Here is a 20,337-nt window from a genome sequence, read left to right on the forward strand (position 1 = left end):
CAGCTCACTGCAACCTCTGCCTCCTGGGTTCAAGTGATTCCTGGGCCTCAGCCTCCCCAGTAGCTGTGATTACAGGTTCCCACCACCACACCTGGCTGATATATTTATACAATATTTGTACACAAATTCAATTGTATACAAATACAAATATAATATTGTATACAAGTGTAATATTTGCATTGTATTTTTAGTAAAGACGGGGTTTCGCCATGTTGGCCAGTCTGATCTCAAACTCCTGACCTCAGGTGATCTGCCCCCCTCAGCCTCCCAAAGTGCTGGGATTACACGCATGAGCCACTGTACCCAGCCTACTTCCACGTTTTAGTGATTATCACTCCTGCTCCTCTGAACATGAGTGTGCAAATATCTCTTAGAGATGCTGGTTTCAGTTCTTTGGGGTGTATACCCATAAGTAGAATGGATGGATTATAGGGTAATTCTATGTTTAATTTTAAATTTAATTATTTTAAGAGACAGGATTTCCCTATGTCACCCAAGCTGGAGTGCAGTGGCGTGATCATAGCTCACTGCAAACTCAAACACCTGGGCTCAAGCAATCTTCCCACCTCAGCCCCCCAGGTAGCTGGGACCACAGCTGTGCATCACCATGTGCAGCTTGTTTACCCATAAAAGGAACCACCAGTGGCTGCAGTGGCTCACGCCTGTAATGCCAGCACTTTGGGAGGTCGAGGTGGGTGGATAGCCTGAAGTCAGGAGTTTGAGACCAGATTGGCCAACATGGTAAAACCCCGTCTCTACGAAAAATACAAAAATTAGCCGGGTATGGTGGCATGTGCCTGTAGTCCCAGCTACTTGGGAGGCTGAGGCATGAGAATCGCTTGAACCTGGGAGGCGGAGGTTGCAGTGAGCTGAGACTGCACCATTGCACTCCAGCCTGGGCAACAAGAGCAAAACTCCATCTCAAAAAACAAACAAACAAAAAACCACCATATGGTTTTCCACAGTAGCTTTACCATTTTACATTCCCACCAACAGTGCAAAACAGTTCCAATTTGTTCACGTCCTTGTTCATACTTATTTTCTGTTTTTTGTTTTGATTGTAACCGTCTTAAGACTGGTCATATACTCTATATTTTAAGTCATAATATCTATCCCAATTGGGATCACCAAATCTGAGGATGACCCACCTAGCTGTTTTCCCAGGATGTGGTAACTAATAAAAATTTCACTTCTGAAGCCAGGTGAGGTGGCTCATGCCTGTAAATCTCAGCACTTTGGGAGGCAGAGGTAGGAGGATTGCTTGAGCCTAGGAATTTGAGACCAGTCTGGGCAACATCATGAGACTCTTGTCTCTACAAAAAATAGAAAAAATTATCTGGGCATGGTGGTGCGCACCTGTTAGTCCCAGCTACTTGGGAGGCTGAGGTGGGAGAATCACTTCAGCCTGGGAGGTTGAGGCTGCACTGAGCTGTGATAGTGCTCTTTAGGGTCACTATGTAGCCTGGGTGATAGAGTGACACTCTGTCTCAGAAAGAAATTTCACTTCTTTATTTTTATTATTTTTATTTTGTTTTGAGATGGAGTCTTACTCCATCACCCAGGCTGGAGTGCAGTGGCATGACCTCAGTTCATTGCAACCTCCACTTCCCAGGTTCCAGTGATTCTCCTGCCTCAGCCTCCTGAGTAGCTGGGATTGCAGGCTCGTACCACCACACCCAGCTAATTTTTGTATGTTTAGTAGATACAGGGTTTTGTCATGTTTTCGAGGCTGGTCTCCAACTCCTGACCTCAAGTGATCTACCTGCCTCAGCCTCCCAAAATGTTAAGACTACAGGTGTGAACCACTGCACCTGGCCAAGAAATTTCACTTCTGGATGGTAAATGTGGTTTGGCATTGGCTAGCAGAAGAGCAAAATGAAGCCTGGCATGGCGGCTCACGTCTGTAATCCCAGCACTTAGGGAGGCTGAGGAGGGTGGATCACTTGAGGTCAGGAGTTCAAGACCAGCCTGGCCAACATGGTGAAAGCCAGTCTCTACTGAAAATACAAAGAATTAGTTGGGAGTGTTGGTAGTTGCCTATAATCCCAGCTACTTGGGAGGCTGAGGCAGGAGAATCGCTTGAACCGGGAGGCGGAGGTTGCAGTGAGCCAAGATCATCCCATTACACTCCAGCCTGGGCAATAGAGTGAGACTCTGTTTCAAAAAAAGAAGAAAGAAGAAATAATAATAAGAAGAGCTACACTAGTCTGAACCCTTAGTAGAGGACACTGTTGGGAGGGGTGGGTGGGTTTGAGGGCTCAGAGGCGCACCTGGAATACACACCTTTAGCTGTGGTGGCCGAGGAGATAGGCGTATAGAGGGAAGAACCCTCAGCCGTTGGTACTGGCTGGAAAGGAGAGAAGAGAGCAGGCTCCAGTCATTTTCAGGAATCTCCTTGGGGTGATCTGAGATCCTTGGTCCCCCAAAGTGAAGGTGATTAAGGATGGCCCTTAATGGGGCCTTGGGGGAACCCCTGCCAGCTTCTGTCTCTGTTGAGTTTGAGAAATTGAGCCGGGGTTTAGCTTCCTCATCTGGAAAATGGAGAGAATGATAGAACCTACCTCTGAGGACTGGTGTATGATTCTGTGTTAGTCCATTCTCGCATTGCTATAAAGAAATGCCTGAGACTGGATAATTTATAAAGAAAAGAGATGTTATTGGCTCTTGGTTCTGCAGGCTGGACAGGAAGCATGATGCTGGCATCTGCTCAGCTTCTCGGGAGGCGTCAGGAAACTTACAATCATGGTAGAAGGCAGAATGGGAGTAGCTGTATCACTTGGCTGGTGCAGGAGTAAGAGAGGGACGCGGGAGGTGTTACATACTTTTTTTTCTTTTTCTTTTTGGAGACAGAGTCTTGCTCTGCCACCCAGGCTGGAGTGCAATGGTACAATCTTGGATCACTGCAACCTCTGCCTCCTGGGTTCAGCGATACTCCTGCCTCAGCCTCCCGAGTAGCTGGGACTACAGGCACCCACAACCATGCCTGGCTAATTTTTTGTATTTTACTAGAGACAGGGTTTCACCATATTTCCCAGGCTGGTTTTGAACTCCTGGCCTCATGTGATCTGCCCACCTCAACCTCCCAAAGTGCTAGTATTACAGGTTTGAGCCACCATGCCCAGCCAGTGCTACACACTTTTAAACAACGGGATCTCAGGCTGGGCATGGTGGCTCATGCCTGTAATCCCAGCACTTTGGGAGGTCAAGGAGGGCGGATCACCTGAGGTCAGGAGTTCAAGACCAGCCTGGGCAACATGGTGAAACCCCATCTCTACCAAAATATACACTCAAAAAAAAAAATTAGCTAGATGTGGTGGTGCGTGCCTGTAATCTTAGCTACTCAGGAGGCTGATCATGCCACTGTGCTTCAGCCTGGGCAACAAGAGCAAGACCCTATCTCCAGACAAAAACCAAAAAACCCACAACAAGATCCCATGAGAACTCACTCACTATCTGGAAGACAAGCACCAAGAGGATAGTACTAAACAATGAGATACCACCTCTGTGATCCAAACGCCTTTCACCAGACCCCATCTCCAACACTGGGGATTACAGTTCAACATAAGGTTTGGGTGACGACACAGATCCCCACCATATCAGATTCCCTGAGATGAGGCTGGTACTGCCCGGAGCATGGTGGTGCTTGGCGCATGGGAAGCCCTTCCTGCCTGGTTACTGTTTTATTCATGTTATGGTTACCTACCCGCTTTGTCTTGGTTCCTTAGGAGCTGGCCCTAAAGCAAGGATCTGAGTGCAAGTAACTTTTTTGGGGGAAGTGATCACAGAAAATACCAGCAAGGAAGAAGAAAGTGAACCCCAAAGAATTGAAAACAGGTACTCAGACAAATAAATGTGCACGCATGTTCAGAGTAGCATATTTCATAATAGCCAAAAGGTGGAAACAGCCCAAATGTCCATCCACAGTTGAATGGATAAGGAAAATATGAGGCTGGGTGTGGTGGCATGCACCTGTAGTCCCAGCTACTTGGGAGGCTGAGGCAGGAGAATCACACGAGCCTGGGAGGTCAAGGCTGGAGCAAGCCATGATCACACCACTGCACTCCAGCCTGAGTGATGGAACCAGACCCTGTCTCAAAGAAGGAGGGAAGGAAGGAAGGAAGAAAGAAAGGAAGATTACTCAGCAGTACAAGGAATTAAGCTCTGATTGATGCTACAATGTAGATGAACCTTGAAAACAGGATGCTGAGTGAAGGAAGCCAGACACAAAAGGCCACATAGAATTTGATAGATTTATAGGAACTATCCAGAATACTTAAATCCATAGAGAGAGAAAGCAGATGAGTGGTGCCAGGGGCTTCAGGGAGGGAGAAGTGGCTACTAACAGGGATGGGTTTTTGGGGGGATAATGAAAATGTTCTGAAACTAGCTGGGCGAGGTGGCTCACACCTGTAATCCTAGCACTTTGGGAGGCCAAGGCAGGAAGATCGCTTGAGCCCGGGAATTCGAGACCAGCCTGGGCAACATGGCAAAACACTGTCTCTACAAAAACAGAAAACAAAAATCAGCTGGGCTTGGTGGCATGCACCTGTAGTTCCAGCTACTTGGGAGACTGAGGTGGGAGGATTGCTTCAGCTGGAGAGGTTGAGGCTGCAGTGAGCCATGATTGTGCCACTGCACTCTAGCCTGCATGACAGAGGAGACCTTCAACAAAAGAAAAAAGAAAAAAAGAGAGAAAGAAAGAAGGAGAGAAAGGAAAAAAAGAAAGGAAGAAAGAAAGTCCTGAAATTAGATGGAGGTAGTATTTGCATGATATGTAAATGTACTCAATGCCACTGAGTTATTCTCTTTAAAATGATTAATTTTGCATTATGGGAATCTCAACTAAAAAAAAAAAAAAAGTAAAAGAGAGGGAAAGGAAGTGGCTAAAGAGTTTCTATTGTGGGCAGCTGGAGTTTAATCTCACTGGGGAAGCCTGGAGTGAGAGTGGAAGCCATATCTCTGGGTCACTGCACCCAAGGGGTGAGGGAGCTGGGGTATTTATCCACCAGTGAGCATCAGTCATTGGTTGAGAGCTGTTCCTTTAGGAGGGGGATCTAGGTTTCCCAGCCTGACCGGCTATGCATGAGTAGAGAATGCCCTACGGTAGAGAAGTCAAGGGCATGACCTTGCCAAAGTCAAGGCTGAGGGCATATGAGCAGGGCCCCAAGTATATCTATCTGTCCAGCTGGCTGGAGGTCAGGGCTGGGGGATGAAGAGGTATCCTTGGTGTCTGGGACTCACGTGCGCTGGGAACCTGCTGTGCCCTAGGCACACTGTACCTGACCCCATGGGTCATCGTCTTGTATGTTGCACTGACCCCTGACCCTATGTGTCTCCAGGATGCTACCCCTCACGGACCACCTGCTGCACCACCTGGGGCTGGAGAAGACGGCGTTCCGCGTATACGCGGTGTCCGCCCTCCTCCTCTCCCTGCTCTTCTTCCTGTTCCGCCTGCTGCTACAGTTCCTGAGGCTCTGCCAGAGCTTCTACATCACCTGCCGCCGGCTGCGCTGCTTCCCCCAGCCCCCCCGGCGTAACTGGCTGCTGGGCCACCTAGGCATGGTAAGTGTGGCCGGGCAGGACTGGGATGGGTTGGGCAGGTGCGGGGTAATAGGCAAGGATGGTGGACCTGCTGGTTTCCCACAGCCTCCCAAGAATCTGGTTGGAGCTAGAAGCAGATTTATATGATGGGGTATGAGACTGAGCCTCAGAGAGGGCAAGCAGTTTACCCAAGGTCACACAGTTGGGAGGAAGCAGAACAAACTTTAAAGATGAATTATCCAGTGCATCTGGAGCATAAAAAATAAAAAATAAATAAATAAAGAGGGAGGAATTATTTTGGGAGGCTGAAGTGGGAGGATTGCTTGAGCTTAGGAGTTCGAGACCAGCCTGGGGAACACAGTGAGATCCCATCTCTATAAGAAAAATTACAAAAATTAGCTGAGTGCAGTGGTAAGAAAAATTACAAAAATTAGCTGAGTGCAGTGGTACACACCTGTAGTCCCAGTTACTCGGGAGGCTGAGGCAGGAGGATCGCTTGAGCCTGAGAGTTTGAGGCTGCAGTGAGCTATGATTGCGCCACTGCATTCTAGCCTGGGTGACCTAGTGAGACCCTGTCTCTCTAAGAAAAAAAAAAAAAAAAAAAAAGGAACTCTATAATTTTAGAGCTATCACTGCAGCAACAGGTTCCTTTACCTCTGGAGTTTGGAATCCCAGGGTAGGGATGGAGGTGGGGAGGGGAACACGTCCTATTCCCAATGTGGTTCCACTCTTCTCCCTTGAATGCTGTGGTCCCAGGTCAGGACTCTTACCCTTTTATTGCATGGATTTTTTTTTTTTTTTTTTTGAGACAGGGTCTCAGTCTGTTGCCTAGGCCAGCCTCGAACTCCTAAGCTCGAGTGATCCTTTGGCCTCAGCCTCTTGAGTCCTTTTTAATTTTGCAGATATGTGCCATTTATTTTTCCAGGCAAATATTAACTCCTTCCATTCTCTGGACAATCCTAGGAAGTACGTCCCATGACTATCCCCATTTTGCTTGGAAGATTACTGAGGCACAGAGAGGTTAAGTAGCTGACCCTAGGTCACACAGCTTGTAAGTGGCAGAGCTGGAGTTCAAACCCAGGCTGTCGAGCTCTAGCCTCCCTGCTTTTAGTTCTACCCTCTGTTGCCTCTAGTTTCTGGATGAGATAGGCTGTACTTTTCTTTCCTTTCCTTTTTTTTTTTTTCTTTTTTAGAGACAGGGTCTTTCTCTGTCACCTAGGCTGGAGTTCAGTGGTGCAATCATGGCTCACTGCAGCCTCTACCTCCTGGGCTCATGGGATTGTCCTGCCTCAGCCTCCCAAGTAGCTGTGACTGCAAGCCTGCAAGTGTATGCTCCAATGCCCAGCTAGTTTTTGTATTTTTAGTAGAGATGGGGTTTCACCATGTTAGCCAGGCTGGTCTCAAACTCCTGACCTCAGGTGAGCCACTGCGCCAGGCCTCCCTTTTTTTAATTCTACTCTCTGATGCCTCTACTTTCTGGATGAAATAGGCTGGACTTTTCTTTTTGGACTTTTCTCCTTCATTTCCTCCACCCCCCACCCCTAGTCAGGCCTTATCCTCTACTGCTGGTCTACGGTTCAGCCTCCTCCTTGAGTTTCTACCTTCAGTTTCATCTCTTCAGTCCATCTCCCATCCTGGCTCCAGAGGGATTCTTGCATCCAACCACATCCCTGACCCTGCTCACACACCCTCCATGGCTCCCTGTTGCCATTCGGAGAAAGTCTGGTGTTCAAGGCTCTTTTGGCTCCAACCTCTATCCTTCTCACTTACTTCACCATCCCTTCCTAGCTCCATAAAATCACTTCCCACTCCTGTAACAAAGCTCTCACCTCCAAGGCCTTTGCCCAAACTGCACCCTCTGTCCAGATAGGCTCCTCTACTAGATCAGCTTCTACTCATTCTTCATGCCCCATGTCCAGTGCCCTTACTCTAGAAAGCCCTCTCCGGATGTGATGCTTGTCCGAAAGGGTGTGGCCAAGCTCTAGAGCCTGGAGGAGGTGGCCGGGGCCAGCTCTAAACCCAGCCTTGACACTGTCCGTCCAGCCCAGCTCCTAGGCCCACGGGGCTGGGTGAGGCTGCAATTGAGCCTTGGGTGTGAACACGATCAGGGCTGAGCCTGACAGAGAAGGAGACACAGCAGCTAGAAAGGAGTTATTTGTTGGTTTACTCGTTTGGCAATTGCTGAGCCTTATTGCTGGCTAGGCCCTGGGTTAGCCTGCTTTGTATCTGAGCTCTCCTCTAATTCTCACGGCCTGTGAAATGAGGATGGATCTGTCCTATTTCATGGATTCACACTTTTATAGATTTGAGCACAGAGAGGTTAAGTGGCTTGCCCAAGGTAACACGGTCGCCGAAGGTGGGTTTGAACTTGGATTTGTCTGAGGTTGAGCCTGAAGCTTTCCTGCCTCATATAGCAGTTTGAGGACGTGCGGTTTTATAGCTAGGTGGCCTGGGTTCCAACACTAGCTTTGCAGATGATGCCAGAGCTTGCCCATATTCCTCTTAACCCATTTTTGGATGCAGTGGCCTGACGTCCAGCTGCCAGCTCCTGCATTTTAGGGGCTTTCTCTGGTGGCTGGAGCTCACTCTGCAAATGAAATAAAGGCTGGGCACAGTGGCTCACACCTTTGCAGTCAATCCCAGCACGTTGGGAGGCCAAGGCAGGAGAACTGCTTGAGCTTGGGAGTTTGAGGCCAGCTTGGGCAACATAGGAAGACCCAGTCTTACAAAAAATTTAAAAATTAGCCGGGTGTGGTGGTACATGCCTAGAGTCTCAGGGCCTGTCCTGTTGGTTCTGTGAACTTGGGAATTAATGCCCCCAGGAGTGACCCTCAGCCAATGACAGATGGGTATTGGTGCATAAATACCCCAGCTCCCTCGCCCTCAGGTGGGATGACTCTGAGATGCAATGCGCTACTCTGTCCTCCCAGCTCCCCAGTGGGACCAAGCTCTGGTTGCCCTTGGGGGTAACTTCCTTGACACGTCATCCTTTACTGGCTGTCTTCTTTTCCCATTTCACCACCCACGTTTTTGGGGATGACCCCCCAAATAAACTACCAGCCCTAGAACCCTTGTCTCAGGACTTCATTCTGGGGGAGCCTAAGCCAGAGCAGCCACCAACTTAACTTGTAACTTCAGAAAAGCCATTCGACCTTGCTGAGCAAAAATAAAATGAGGAAAATAATAGCAACGGTCTCGTAGGGTTCCTGTGCCAAGTAAATGTGCCAATACATGAAAAGTCTCCACCACAGGGACCAACACAGTACAGACACCTGTATGTGGTGAACATAACAGCAACATCCTATTACTCACATAGCAAGTACTTGATAAATGTCAGCCATGACCATCTGTGTGTCTATCATTACTATTTTTATTTTTTACTTATTTATTTTTTTGAGATAGAGTCTCACTCTGTCACCCGGGCTGGAGTGCAGTGGCACGATTTTGGCTCACTATAACCTCCGCCTCCCGGGTTCAAGTGATTCTTCTGCCTCAGCCTCCTGAGTAGCTGGGACTAAGGCACCTGCCACCACGCCTGGCTAATTTTTTTGTATTTTTTAGTAGAGACGGGATTTCACCGTGTTAGCCAGGATGGTCTTGATCTCCTGACCTTGTGATTTGCCTGCCTTGACTTCCCAAAGTGCTGGGATTACAGGTGTAAGCTACCTCGCCCAGCCTTATTTTTATTTATTTATTTATTTGTTTATTTATTTATTTATTTATTATTTAAAGATGGGGTTTCACCATGTTGGTCAGGCTGGTCTTGAATTCCCGACCTCAGGTGATCCGCCTGCCTTGGCTTCCAAAGTGCTTGGATTACAGGCGTGAGCCACCACGCCCGGCCTCTTATTTTTATTTTTTAAGAGACAGGGTCTTGCTCTTGTCACCCAGGCTGGAGTGCAATGGCACAATCTCTGCTCACTGCAACCTCCGCCTTCCTCTAGGGTTCAAGCGATTTTCCTGTCTCAGCCTCCTGAGTAGCTGGGATTACAGTCACCTGCCACCATGCCCAGCTAATTTTTGTATTTTTAGTAGAGATGGGGTTTTACCATGTTGGCCAGACCTGTCTCAAACTCCTGACCTCAGGTGATCCACTCGTCTCAGCCTCCCAAAGTGCTAGGATTATGAGACCTTATGCCCAGCCACTATTTTTAGTTATTGAACATCAGCTATGTGTCAGGCCCATGCTGGGGCTCTTGCTTTGCCATTTTGTGAATCCTTTCTACTGGCCTCAGAGGGAGAGTTGGTTCTTCCCCATTTTTCCGATGAGAAAATGGAGGCCCAGGGAGATGCAGCCAACTGCCTGAAATCATCACGTAGCACCACTGGGCTTGTTTCGTGACTAGAGGAGATGGCAGGGGGAAGCTGGGGCTGGACACCTCCTCATTGCTCCTCCCTTATCTCTTGTAGTACCTTCCAAATGAGGCAGGCCTTCAAGATGAGAAGAAGGTACTGGACAGCATGCACCATGTACTCTTGGTGTGGATGGGACCCGTCCTGCCACTGTTGGTTCTGGTGCATCCCGATTACATCAAGCCCCTTTTGGGAGCCTCAGGTAGGTGGGCTGGGCCTCAGAGCAATAGGTGAGTCCTCAACTCCCAGAGCCTACCTGAGATTCTAGGCAGGTGGGATATCCAGAGGAAGGGTCATTTGAATTGGGCTTTGAAGGATGAATAAGAGTTTGCCAAAGCAAGACTGGCAGGCCAGATTGTGAGGACAGTATGGGCAAAGATGTGACAATGACTGAGTTCCAGGAACTTTGAGGGAATGTCCATCCACCTGGCAGTCAGAGCCAAGCATGTTTCGATAGGCAGTTGTTCACTATGGGTTTGTTAAGTAAGTGTTGCCCGATCTCTGGCCATGGCACTCCCATCATCTGATTCTTACATTCTCATTGTGGCCATGACTCTTGGTGACTCAGCCTGCAGCCTGCTGTCATCACTCGGGCTGACTCTGACTGGCAGGGAGGGAGTTGTGGAAGAATTGCTTCTTCCTTGTGCAGTCCACACCTATCCCGGGATGTGAAACTCCCAAGTGTGCTTGGCAAGCTCTTGCTCAGCCTTCAACACCCAGCTCCAATGGCTGCCTCCTCCAGGAATCCTTCTTTAACTTCCCAGACAGACCCATTCTCAGTCCTAACCCTTTGGGCCTGGTATGTCTCTGTCCAGCTCTATCTTCCTCATGAGCAGGGCTCTGGATTCTCAGTGTGATGCCTTGTGTACGTGGTGTATTCGTGCATTCTCATGCTGCTATAAAGGTCTGCCCTAGACTGGGTAATTTACAAAGGAAAGAGGTTTAATTGACTCAGAGTTCCACAGGGCTGGGGAGGCCTCAGGAAACCTACAATCATGGTTGAAGGGGAAGCAAACACATCCTTCTTCACATGATGACAGGAAGAAGTGCCAACAAGAGGCGGGAAAGCCCCTTATAAATTCATCAGATCTCGTGAGAACTCATTCACTATCATGGGAACAGCAGCATGGGGGTAACTGCTCCCACGATTCAATTACCTCCACCGGGTCCCTCCCATGGCACATGGGGATTATGGGAACTACAAGATGAGATTTGGGTGGGGACACAGCCAAGCCATATTATCTGGGCACCTCCAGAGGCATCAGGGGACATTTGATGAATGAGCTCCAGTAGGTCACGCATGGTGGCTCACACCTGTAATCTCAGCACTTTGGGAGGCCAAAGCAGGAGGGTTGCTTGAGGCCAGGAGTTTGAGACTAGCCTGGGCAACATAGTAAGACCCTAGCTCTCAAAAAAAAAAAAAAAAAAATTACCCATTGGCCATGATGTGCACCTGTAGTCCCAGCTACTTGAGTGGCTGAGATGGGAGGATCACTTGAGCCCAGGAGCTTAAGACCAGCCTGGGTAATCTAGCAAGACCACATCTGTACAAAAACATTTAAAAAATATTAGCCGGGTGTGGTGGTGCATGCCTGTAGTTCCAGTTACTGAGGAGTCTGAGGTGAGAAGATTGCTTGATCCCAGCAGCTGGAGGCCGCAGTGAGCTGTGATTGAACCCTGCACTCCAGCCTGGGTGACAGAGCGACTTTCTCTCTCAAAAAAAAAAAAAAAAAAAAAAAGTGGGAGGGGCGGGTTCCAGGAATATTAGGATCTCTGGACCCAGCTTTATCTCTACAAACACACATCTGAGCACCATCTCCAGGGCTGCCACCCAGGAGCTGTGAAAGAAGAAGCTGCCATCCTCCACTTCCCCAGCTATTCCCTCTCAATGCCTCTTTGTCCCCCATTAATACATTTGTGAAGGGATGACGGTCCCCATGGAATAAGGGGAAAATCTAGACCTTGGATGGGAGAAGTGGCTTTTCCGAGGGATGAGTCCCAACTTGTGGGAAGAGCCCTGGGCCAGGACTGAGGTGGGTTGGCTTCAGAGTCTGGCTTTGGCACATTCTTACTGTGAGACCCCAGCCATTTAGCTAGCCTCTCTGGGTCTCAGTTTTTGATCTGTGAAATGAGTGCCGTTGTGAAGGCTGAATAATATAATGCGGATAAGAGGCCATGTGCAGGGTCTCATTTCTGAAATCTCAGCGCTTTGGGAGGCCACAGCAGGAGGATCACTTGAATCCAGGAGTTCAAGACCAGCCTGAGTGACAGAGCAAGACCCTGTCTCTACAAAAAATTTAAAAAATTAGCCAGGTGTGGTGGTGTGTGCCTGTAGTCCCAGCTACTCAGGAGGCTGAGGTGGGAGGATTGCTTGAGCCCAAGAGGCTGAGCCTGCAGTGAGCTATGATTGTGCCATTGCATCCAGCATGGGCAACAGAGTGAAATTCTGTGTCTAAAAAATTTTTAAAAAGCTAAAAATAATGTGGATAGGTACTAATAAGGGTTTTTCTTCTTCTGCCTTTTAAATATATTTTTTTCTTTCTCTTTTCCTCTTTCCCTTCCTTTTCCTCCCTCTCCTCCTCCTCCTCCTTCTATTCCTCTCTTTACTCCTCCTCTTCCCCCGTCCTCCTTCCTCTTTTTCTTTTCTTTTTTTGAGATAGTCTCGCCCTGTCACCCAGGCTGTAGTGCAGTGGCGTGATCTCAGCTCACTGCAACCTCTGCCTCTCGGGTTCAAGTGATTCTCCTGCCATAGCCTGCCAAGTGGCTGGGACTATGGGTGTGCGCCACCACACCTGGATAATTTTTGTATTATTATTATGATGATGATTTTTTAGTAGAGACAGAGTTTCACCATATTGGCCAGGCTGGTCTTGAACTCCTGACCTCAAGTGATCCTCCCGCCTCAGCCTCTCAAAGTGCTGGGATTACAGGCATGAGCTAGGAGGCCTGGCCTCTCTTTTTCTTCTTTCTCCTTCCTTGTCCCTCCTCCTCCCCCTCAGGGCAGCACCATCCTGCCTGGTTCTGAGACTCCAAACAGACGAAGGAGTAGGGGCTGGCAAGTAGTAGATGCTTAAGCCTCTTGCCCTCCCCTCCTTCGGGCGAGGCAGGGAATGTTCTGTGTCCTCTACCAGAGAAGCCAGATAGGGAACTCCAGGATGGAGAGGGTGGGGCTGTGAGTCAGCCTGGAGCGAGGCCTCTTGGCCCCAGGCTGCCCCTGCCTGGAATGACACAGATCAAGCTCCAGTCACGGACTCCACCCCTGACCAGGACCTCGTGGGGCCACACCTGGGAGTAGCTTGCTGCTCCGAGCTTGGAGGTGCACAGCCCTTGAGCCGAGAGGTGGGCCCAGCTCCTGTTGGAGCCTCCGTTTCCCCATCATCTTATAGGCCTTTGGTCTAGGAAATTTTAATGAGAGAAGGTAGGTAAACATGCTTTATAGAAAACATCATGATATATGGGCATATAATTATAGCTTGCTTTCATATAATCTTTTTTTAACGGAGGTAAAATTCATGTAACATACAATTAACCATTTACAAGTGAACAATCAGTGGTATTTAGTGTATTCACCATATTGGGTAACCACCAGCATTCTCCAGTTTCAAAATTTTTAATCATCCCATAAAAAACTCTGTACCCATTGAGTAATCATTTCCCATTTCCCTCCTCCTCCCGTCCCCTGGTAACCTTGAATCTGCTCTCTGTCTCTGTGGATTTTTATTCTGAGTACATCATAGAGAGGGAGTCATATAAAGTGTGACCTTTTGTGTCTTTTTTTTTTACTCAGTATAATGTTGCGTTGTTGATGTTCATTCACGTTGTAGCATGAATCAGTTTCTTTCTTTCTTTGTTTCTTTTTTTTTTTTGATACCGGGTTTCACCCTGTCACCTAGAGGCTGGGGTGCAGTGGTATAGTCATAACTCATTGCAGCCTTGAAGTCCTGGGCTCAAGCGATCCTCCTCCTGCCTCGGTCTCTTGAGCAGCTGGAACTGCAGGCATGCACCACCATGCACAGCTAATTTTTATTTTTATTTTTGTTGAGATGAGTTCTTGCTGTGTTGTCCAGGTTGGTCATTAGGGATGAATTCATTTCATTGTATGGATTCTTTTTTGCTGATCCATTCATCTGTCGATGGACACTTGGGTTGTACCTACATTTTGGCTGTTGTAAATCATGCTACTATGGACATATGTGTTCAAGTTCTGGGGTGGACATATGTTTTCATTTCTCTCTTGGTAGATACCTAGAAATAGAATTGACAAGTCATATGGTAATTCTGTACTTAACTTTTTAAGAAACCACCTTGCTGTTTTCCACAGCAGGTGTGCATTAATTTTCTACGAACAGGAAACTCAACTATTTATCTCACAAATTCTTGATGCCAATAAATAATAATTTTAATCATAGTCATAAAAATAGCCAACAGTTGGTCAATTATTTATTTACGTATACATGTGTTTAATGAGCACCTACTAGGAGCCAGAAACACAGGAGTTTGTTGGGATGCCATGAGGAAAGATTGTTCTATTTTCACCTTTGGCAGTGGTAATATGTCCAGGCTTACATATCTAGTTAGTGGCAGTGCTGGGATTTGAACCCAGACCTGGCTGGCCCAGAACCCCAGGTCTCAAGCACAGTGCTATGAATCTTTCTGAGCATGAGCTTCTCCTTGCTGGAACCATGTGGGGGCATTTCATACACTGTCTCATCCATGGTAGGCATGACCATCTCCCCCTCTTTTTTTCTTTTTAAAAAACATTTTTCTAGAGACAGTCTCGCTGTGTTGCCCAGGCTGGTCTTGAACTTCTGGGCTCAAGTGATCCTCCTGCTTCAGCCTCCCAAAGTGCTGGGACTGCAGGTGTGAATCATGGCACCTGGCCTACCATCTCCTTTTCGCTGGAGGTGGAAACTGATGAGGAACGTGGATACAGACTTTCCTGGCATTGAGAGGTCAGGGTTGGAGTGGAGAAGGAACCTGAGGATGAGAGAGCAATGGTTCAGCTGAGAAGGGAGTTTGGAGAAGGCTTCCTGGAGGAGGTGTCCGTGAAGTGGGGCCTTGAAGGATGCCTAGGAGTTTGCCAGATAAGGAGTCCCAGATGGAAGGTCCTATCAGTGCATTGATGTAGATGTGTGAAAATTCCAGGGGAATTCAGGTGACCTAGGGTGGCTGGAGTGAAGGTGATGTGTTGGGAGGAATAGGAAATGAGACTGTCAGTTAAGCAGGAACTGGACTGCAAAGTGAATGAACTTGTGCTTTATCCTGGGAGTGATAGGGAGCCATGGGAGGTATTTGAACAAGGCAGCTGTTGACCAGATCTGGGTGTCAGAAAGACTTCTGTGGAGCCTATCTTGGAGTCCAGAGCCCAGAGAAGAGAGGAGGGACTAGACTTTCACTTTCCTCTTCAATGCTGCCTCCTCCAGGAAGCCTGCCCTGACTTCCAACAGCCCTCTTTCTGAGCCTTCCGTAGCACCTAGCACACTTCTACCTTCTTGGTAATTGCATGGCATGCCTCTGCTTTCCTTTCCTGCCCCACTCAGGAGCTCTTCCAGGGAGGGCATAGATCTGAGCCATCAGTGGGTCCCCAGCATCACCCAGTGTGGGTTGGGCACATAAAGGCAGCAGAAGAGGTATGCTGAATAGGGGGATGAGTGGATAGATGACTGTGCATGCAATTGGCCAATTCCCAGGGAGTGTGTCTGTGTAGGTGGCTGAGTCACATTCAGGTAAAAGTGATACTACTCGAATTTCAGGTATTTTCTTCCGGGCCTCTGCTCATTCAGCCCCATATCTGTTCAGTACATAGAAGTATCCATCCATCCATCCATCAACTCATCCATTTATCCACTCATTCATTCATCCACCTGCTCATCCATCCACCATCCACCCATCAACTCATCTATCCATCCATCCATCTATCATCCATCCATTCATCCATCCATTCATCTATCCACCCATCCATCCACTCATCCATTTATCCACTCATTCATTCATCCACCCGCTCATCCATCCACCATCCACCGATCAACTCATCCATCCATCCATCATCCATCCATTCATCCATCCATCTACCCACCCACCATCTATCCGTTCATTATTAATCCATCCACTCATCTATCCAACATCCACCCATCAACTCATCCATCCATCCATCCATCCATCCATTCATCCATTCATCTACCCACCCATCCATCCATCCATCCACTTATCCATTTATCCACTCATTCATTCATCCACCCGCTCAACTATCCACCATCCACCCGTCAACTCATCCATCCATCCATCCATTCATCCATCCATTCATCTATCCACCCATCCATCCATCCATCCATCCATTCATCTATCCACCCATCCATCCATCCATCCATCCATTCATCCATCCATTCATCTATCCACCCATCCATCCATCCATCCATCCATCCATCCACTCATCCATTTATCCACTCATTCATTCATCCACCCACTCATCCATCCACCATCTGCCTACCAACTCATTCATCCATCCATCTACCCACTCACTATCTATCCATTCATTATTCATACATCCACTCACCTATCCACCATCCACCCATCCACCATCCATCCATCCATTCATCCACCCACCCACCCACCACCTATCCATCTGCTATTCATCCATCCATCCATGTACTCATCTGTCCATCTACTCATCCATCCACCCATTTACTCTTTCATTCATCCATCTTTTAATCGACTTATTTATTCCTTTAATAAAAATTTATTTCATATCAATATATCAGTGGCCATCATGAACCCTCCTATTAAGGGGCTTGTAACTGGGTGGATACAGTCCAGAGTGACTGCTGGGTCAGGGCTGGGGAGAAGCATTCAAGTTGAGACCACAGGATGAGGGAAGAGTGTTTGGGGCCGAGGCAGCAACCGGTAGAAAGTCTCAGAGTGAGAGAGCATGCCTTTTTTGAGGAGTTGAGAAGAGTTCTGTGGTGTGGCTGGGCATGGCGGCTCAAGCCTGTAATCTCAGCACTTCGGGATGCTGAACTTGGAGGATAGCTGGAGCTCAGGAGTTTAAGACTAGCCTAGGCAACATGGCGAGACCCTGTCTATACAAAACATTAAAAACTTAGCCAGGCGTGGTGGTGTATGCCTGTAGTCCCAGCTACTCGGGAGGCTGAGGCGGGAGGATCGCTTGAGTCCAGGAACTGGAGACAGCAGTGACCTCTGATTGTGCCACACACCCCAGCGTGGGTGACAGAGCAAGACCCCATCTCAAAAAAAAAGTTCTGTTGTGTTAGTTCTGTGATGTTGAATGGAGGGTGCAAGACAGAGGTATCTTGAGAGAGAGCTGAACAAAGGCAAATCATTCAGGGCTTTGAAAATGGGCTGGTATGTAAGGGTGATGGGTGGTGAGCAGGAAGGGGCATAGTCAGATCTGATAGTCAGATGAGATTCTCCTGGGGCCAGCATGAGGGACACACTGGAGAGGGTGAGGAGCACAGGAGATATGATTCAGATGGCCTGAGCTGGAGAAAAAAAGGGGGTGGGTTAGGGGAAGACTCAGGTAAAGAAGGCCATTCTGGATAGACAGCTCAGCCTGGCCAAAGGTTCAGAGGTGATCCACAGCATGTATGAGAATAGGGTTATCTGGTGTATGTTGAAGGATGAGTTAGGAGAGGCATGGAAGGGCCAGATGGAATAGGGTTTCAATGCTAGGCTGAGCCTGAACTTTTTACAAGGGCTATGGGGAGCCCTGGAAGGTATTTGAGCAGGGGAGGCTGATGTTCAGATCAGTGTTTTATGAGGCTCTTTCTTGGATAGGTGTGGAGGATGGACTGGAGGAATGCTGTGAGAGGTCAGAGCCCAGTGAGGAGGCCTGAGGAAGTCATAAGCAAGGTCAAGGTTAGAACTCGGTTTTGAGGCCTGGCATGGTGGCTCATGCTTGTAATCCTAGTACTTTGGGAGGCCAAGGCAGGTGGATCACTTGAGGTTAGGAGTTCGAGACCAGCCTGGCCAACATGGTGAAGCCCCATTTCTACTGAAAATACAAAAAAATTAGCCGGGTATGATGGTGGGCACCTGTAGTCCCAGCTACTCAGGATTACTGAGGCAGGAGAATTGCTTGAACCTGGGAGGCAGAGGTTGCAGTGAGTGGAGATCGCACCACTGCACTCCATCTTGGGTGACAGAGCAAGACTCCATCTCAAAAACAACAACAAAACAAACAAACAAAAACTCTGTTTTAAGTCATCATTGCCCCTTTGCCCTCCACAGCTGCCATCGCCCCCAAGGATGACCTCTTCTATGGCTTCCTAAAACCTTGGCTAGGTGAGTGCCAACTGGGTAGGCTGAGGCTGGGGCTTCAGAGAAGAGAGGGAAGAGCATGGGGTTCCTTGGAGGGTTTCAGAGTAACAGGAGAGGCCCCTAACCTCAGTCTTCTGGGCCCAGGGGATGGGCTGCTGCTCAGCAGAGGTGACAAGTGGAGCCGGCACCGCCGCCTGCTGACACCGGCCTTCCACTTTGACATCTTGAAGCCTTACATGAAGATCTTCAACCAGTGCACTGACACTATGCATGTGAGTCCTAAGGCTTTGTGGGAAGAGGGTGTCTTGGGAGTGAGGCTGGTCCAGGCTCCAGCTCCTGCTTGGGCAAGGCATGTGACATCAGGAGGCCTCACTTACTTTATCTGTAAAATGAGCTGGTGGTGAAAATGCAGCGGGTCCTTGTCAAGCTGACTCCCCATCTGTGGTTTCCACGAGTATTCACCATGAATCTCTCTTGCAGGCTAAATGGCGGCGTCTGGCACAGGGCCCAGTGGTCTCCCTTGATATGTTTGAGCATGTCAGCCTCATGACCCTGGACAGTCTTCAGAAATGTGTCTTCAGCTACAACAGCAACTGCCAAGAGTGAGTGTGACTCTTCTTGGGAAGATGGAGCCAACTGCTCTAGGGGCAAGACGGTGGCAGGAGAAAGGGAACTCCCAGGTGTTAGACCACTCTGGCCTATGGGAGCCCCGCTACTGATGGGTCATGTGGTTCCAGGAAAGTGACCATCTTTCTGAGCTTCACTACTTGTTTTTAATCAAAAAATGGACATAGTACTTCCTTCCCCATACTCACTGTGTGAGAATTAAATGAGATAATGTGGGTCAATGGCTTGGTACATAGTAGGTGCTTAGTAAATGTTAGTATTTTTTCATTCCACTATGAAGAGTGTGCGGTCTTTGGACAGTGTCCTTCCCACTTTCTGAGGCTCAGTTTCCTTGTTTGTAAAACAAAGATGACCATCTCTTACTCTCTGAGAGATGCTTTAAGGATAAAATGATGCAGCACTACCCTGGCACATAGTCGATACTCAGAGAATATTTGTTGAGTAAATGAATCAAATAACCAGTGCCCTGGTTTATTCATTCATCCATCAAATATTCATTGTGTACCTACTATGTGCTTTGGCACCGTGCTATTGCTGTTGAGGACAGGGTGGTGAACAACAAACAGTCACAGTTCTGTGAAGTTTATAGTCTAAGTGGGGACATAAGGAATGAGGGAGATAATTAATACAAAGCTTGCAACACATAGTTGGTTCTCAATAACAAACAAATGTCTTTGTTACTTTAGACATTATAAAGGCATGTTCCAGCTGGATAAGGCAAAGATAGTCTTAGTAATTAAATAATTCAAGATGGCCTTAGAAATTAAATAATTAATTCATCCAAGAAATATTCACTGAGTGCCTACTATGTGCCAGCCCTGAACTAGGTGCTGGGAACACCATAGTCAACAAGCAAGACAAGATGTTGCTTTTCTAGAACTCCCGTTTTAGTGGGAAGAGAGACAGTAACCATGAACAAGTAAATAAACAAGAAAACGACAGACTGCAATAAGTGCATGAAAACAAATTCACTTCAGGACTGAGTACAGCTCCCTGCAAGCCGGCTTCACCCTTTAGTTTTTTTAAATAATAGCTTTATTGAGATACAATTCTCATACTATGCAATTTACTCATTTAAAGAATACACTTGAATTGCTTTTAGTATATTCAGAGTTGTGCAACAATTACTACAATAGATTTTAGAATATTTTCATCAACCCTCTCCCATCCCAAGAAACTTTATACACTTTAGCAATCCTTCCCCTTCCCTTTCTCCTTCAGGTCTAGGTAATCACTAATCTACTTTCAGTCTCTATAGATTTGCCTGTTACGGATATTTCACACAGATGGAATCATACAGACTTTTGTGTCTGGCTTGTTTCACCCAGCATAATGTTTGAAAGGCTCATCCATATTGTAGCATGTATCGGTTATTTCTTTTCACTGGTGAATAATATTCCATTTACCATATAATACCACATTTTGTTTATTCAGTCATCCATCGATGGACACTGTTTCCTCTTTTTGACTATTATGAATAATCTGCTATTAACATTGATGCACAAGGTTTTGTGTGAAAATATATATATATATATATATATA

General features: G+C 47.6%; 1 protein-coding gene across 3 annotated transcripts in view; it reads left to right on the forward strand.

Annotated features, from left to right (window-relative positions):
• Positions 1-20,337, forward strand: part of CYP4F22 (cytochrome P450 family 4 subfamily F member 22) — a 47,103-nt gene that overhangs the window by 11,523 nt on the left and 15,243 nt on the right. For all 3 annotated transcript variants that reach the window (XM_037735097.1, XM_017519098.2, XM_037735096.1), the window contains exons 2-7: positions 3,726-3,834; positions 5,340-5,562; positions 9,952-10,096; positions 18,139-18,192; positions 18,313-18,440; positions 18,649-18,770. In XM_037735097.1, coding sequence (XP_037591025.1) covers positions 5,341-5,562; positions 9,952-10,096; positions 18,139-18,192; positions 18,313-18,440; positions 18,649-18,770 — 671 coding nt within the window. In that variant the 5' untranslated portion in view covers positions 3,726-3,834; position 5,340. The remainder of the gene's footprint in view (positions 1-3,725; positions 3,835-5,339; positions 5,563-9,951; positions 10,097-18,138; positions 18,193-18,312; positions 18,441-18,648; positions 18,771-20,337) is intronic.

The sequence above is a fragment of the Cebus imitator genome, unplaced genomic scaffold, assembly GCF_001604975.1.
Source record: "Cebus imitator isolate Cc_AM_T3 unplaced genomic scaffold, Cebus_imitator-1.0 Scaffold726, whole genome shotgun sequence".
Classification (NCBI taxonomy): Eukaryota; Metazoa; Chordata; class Mammalia; order Primates; family Cebidae; genus Cebus; species Cebus imitator.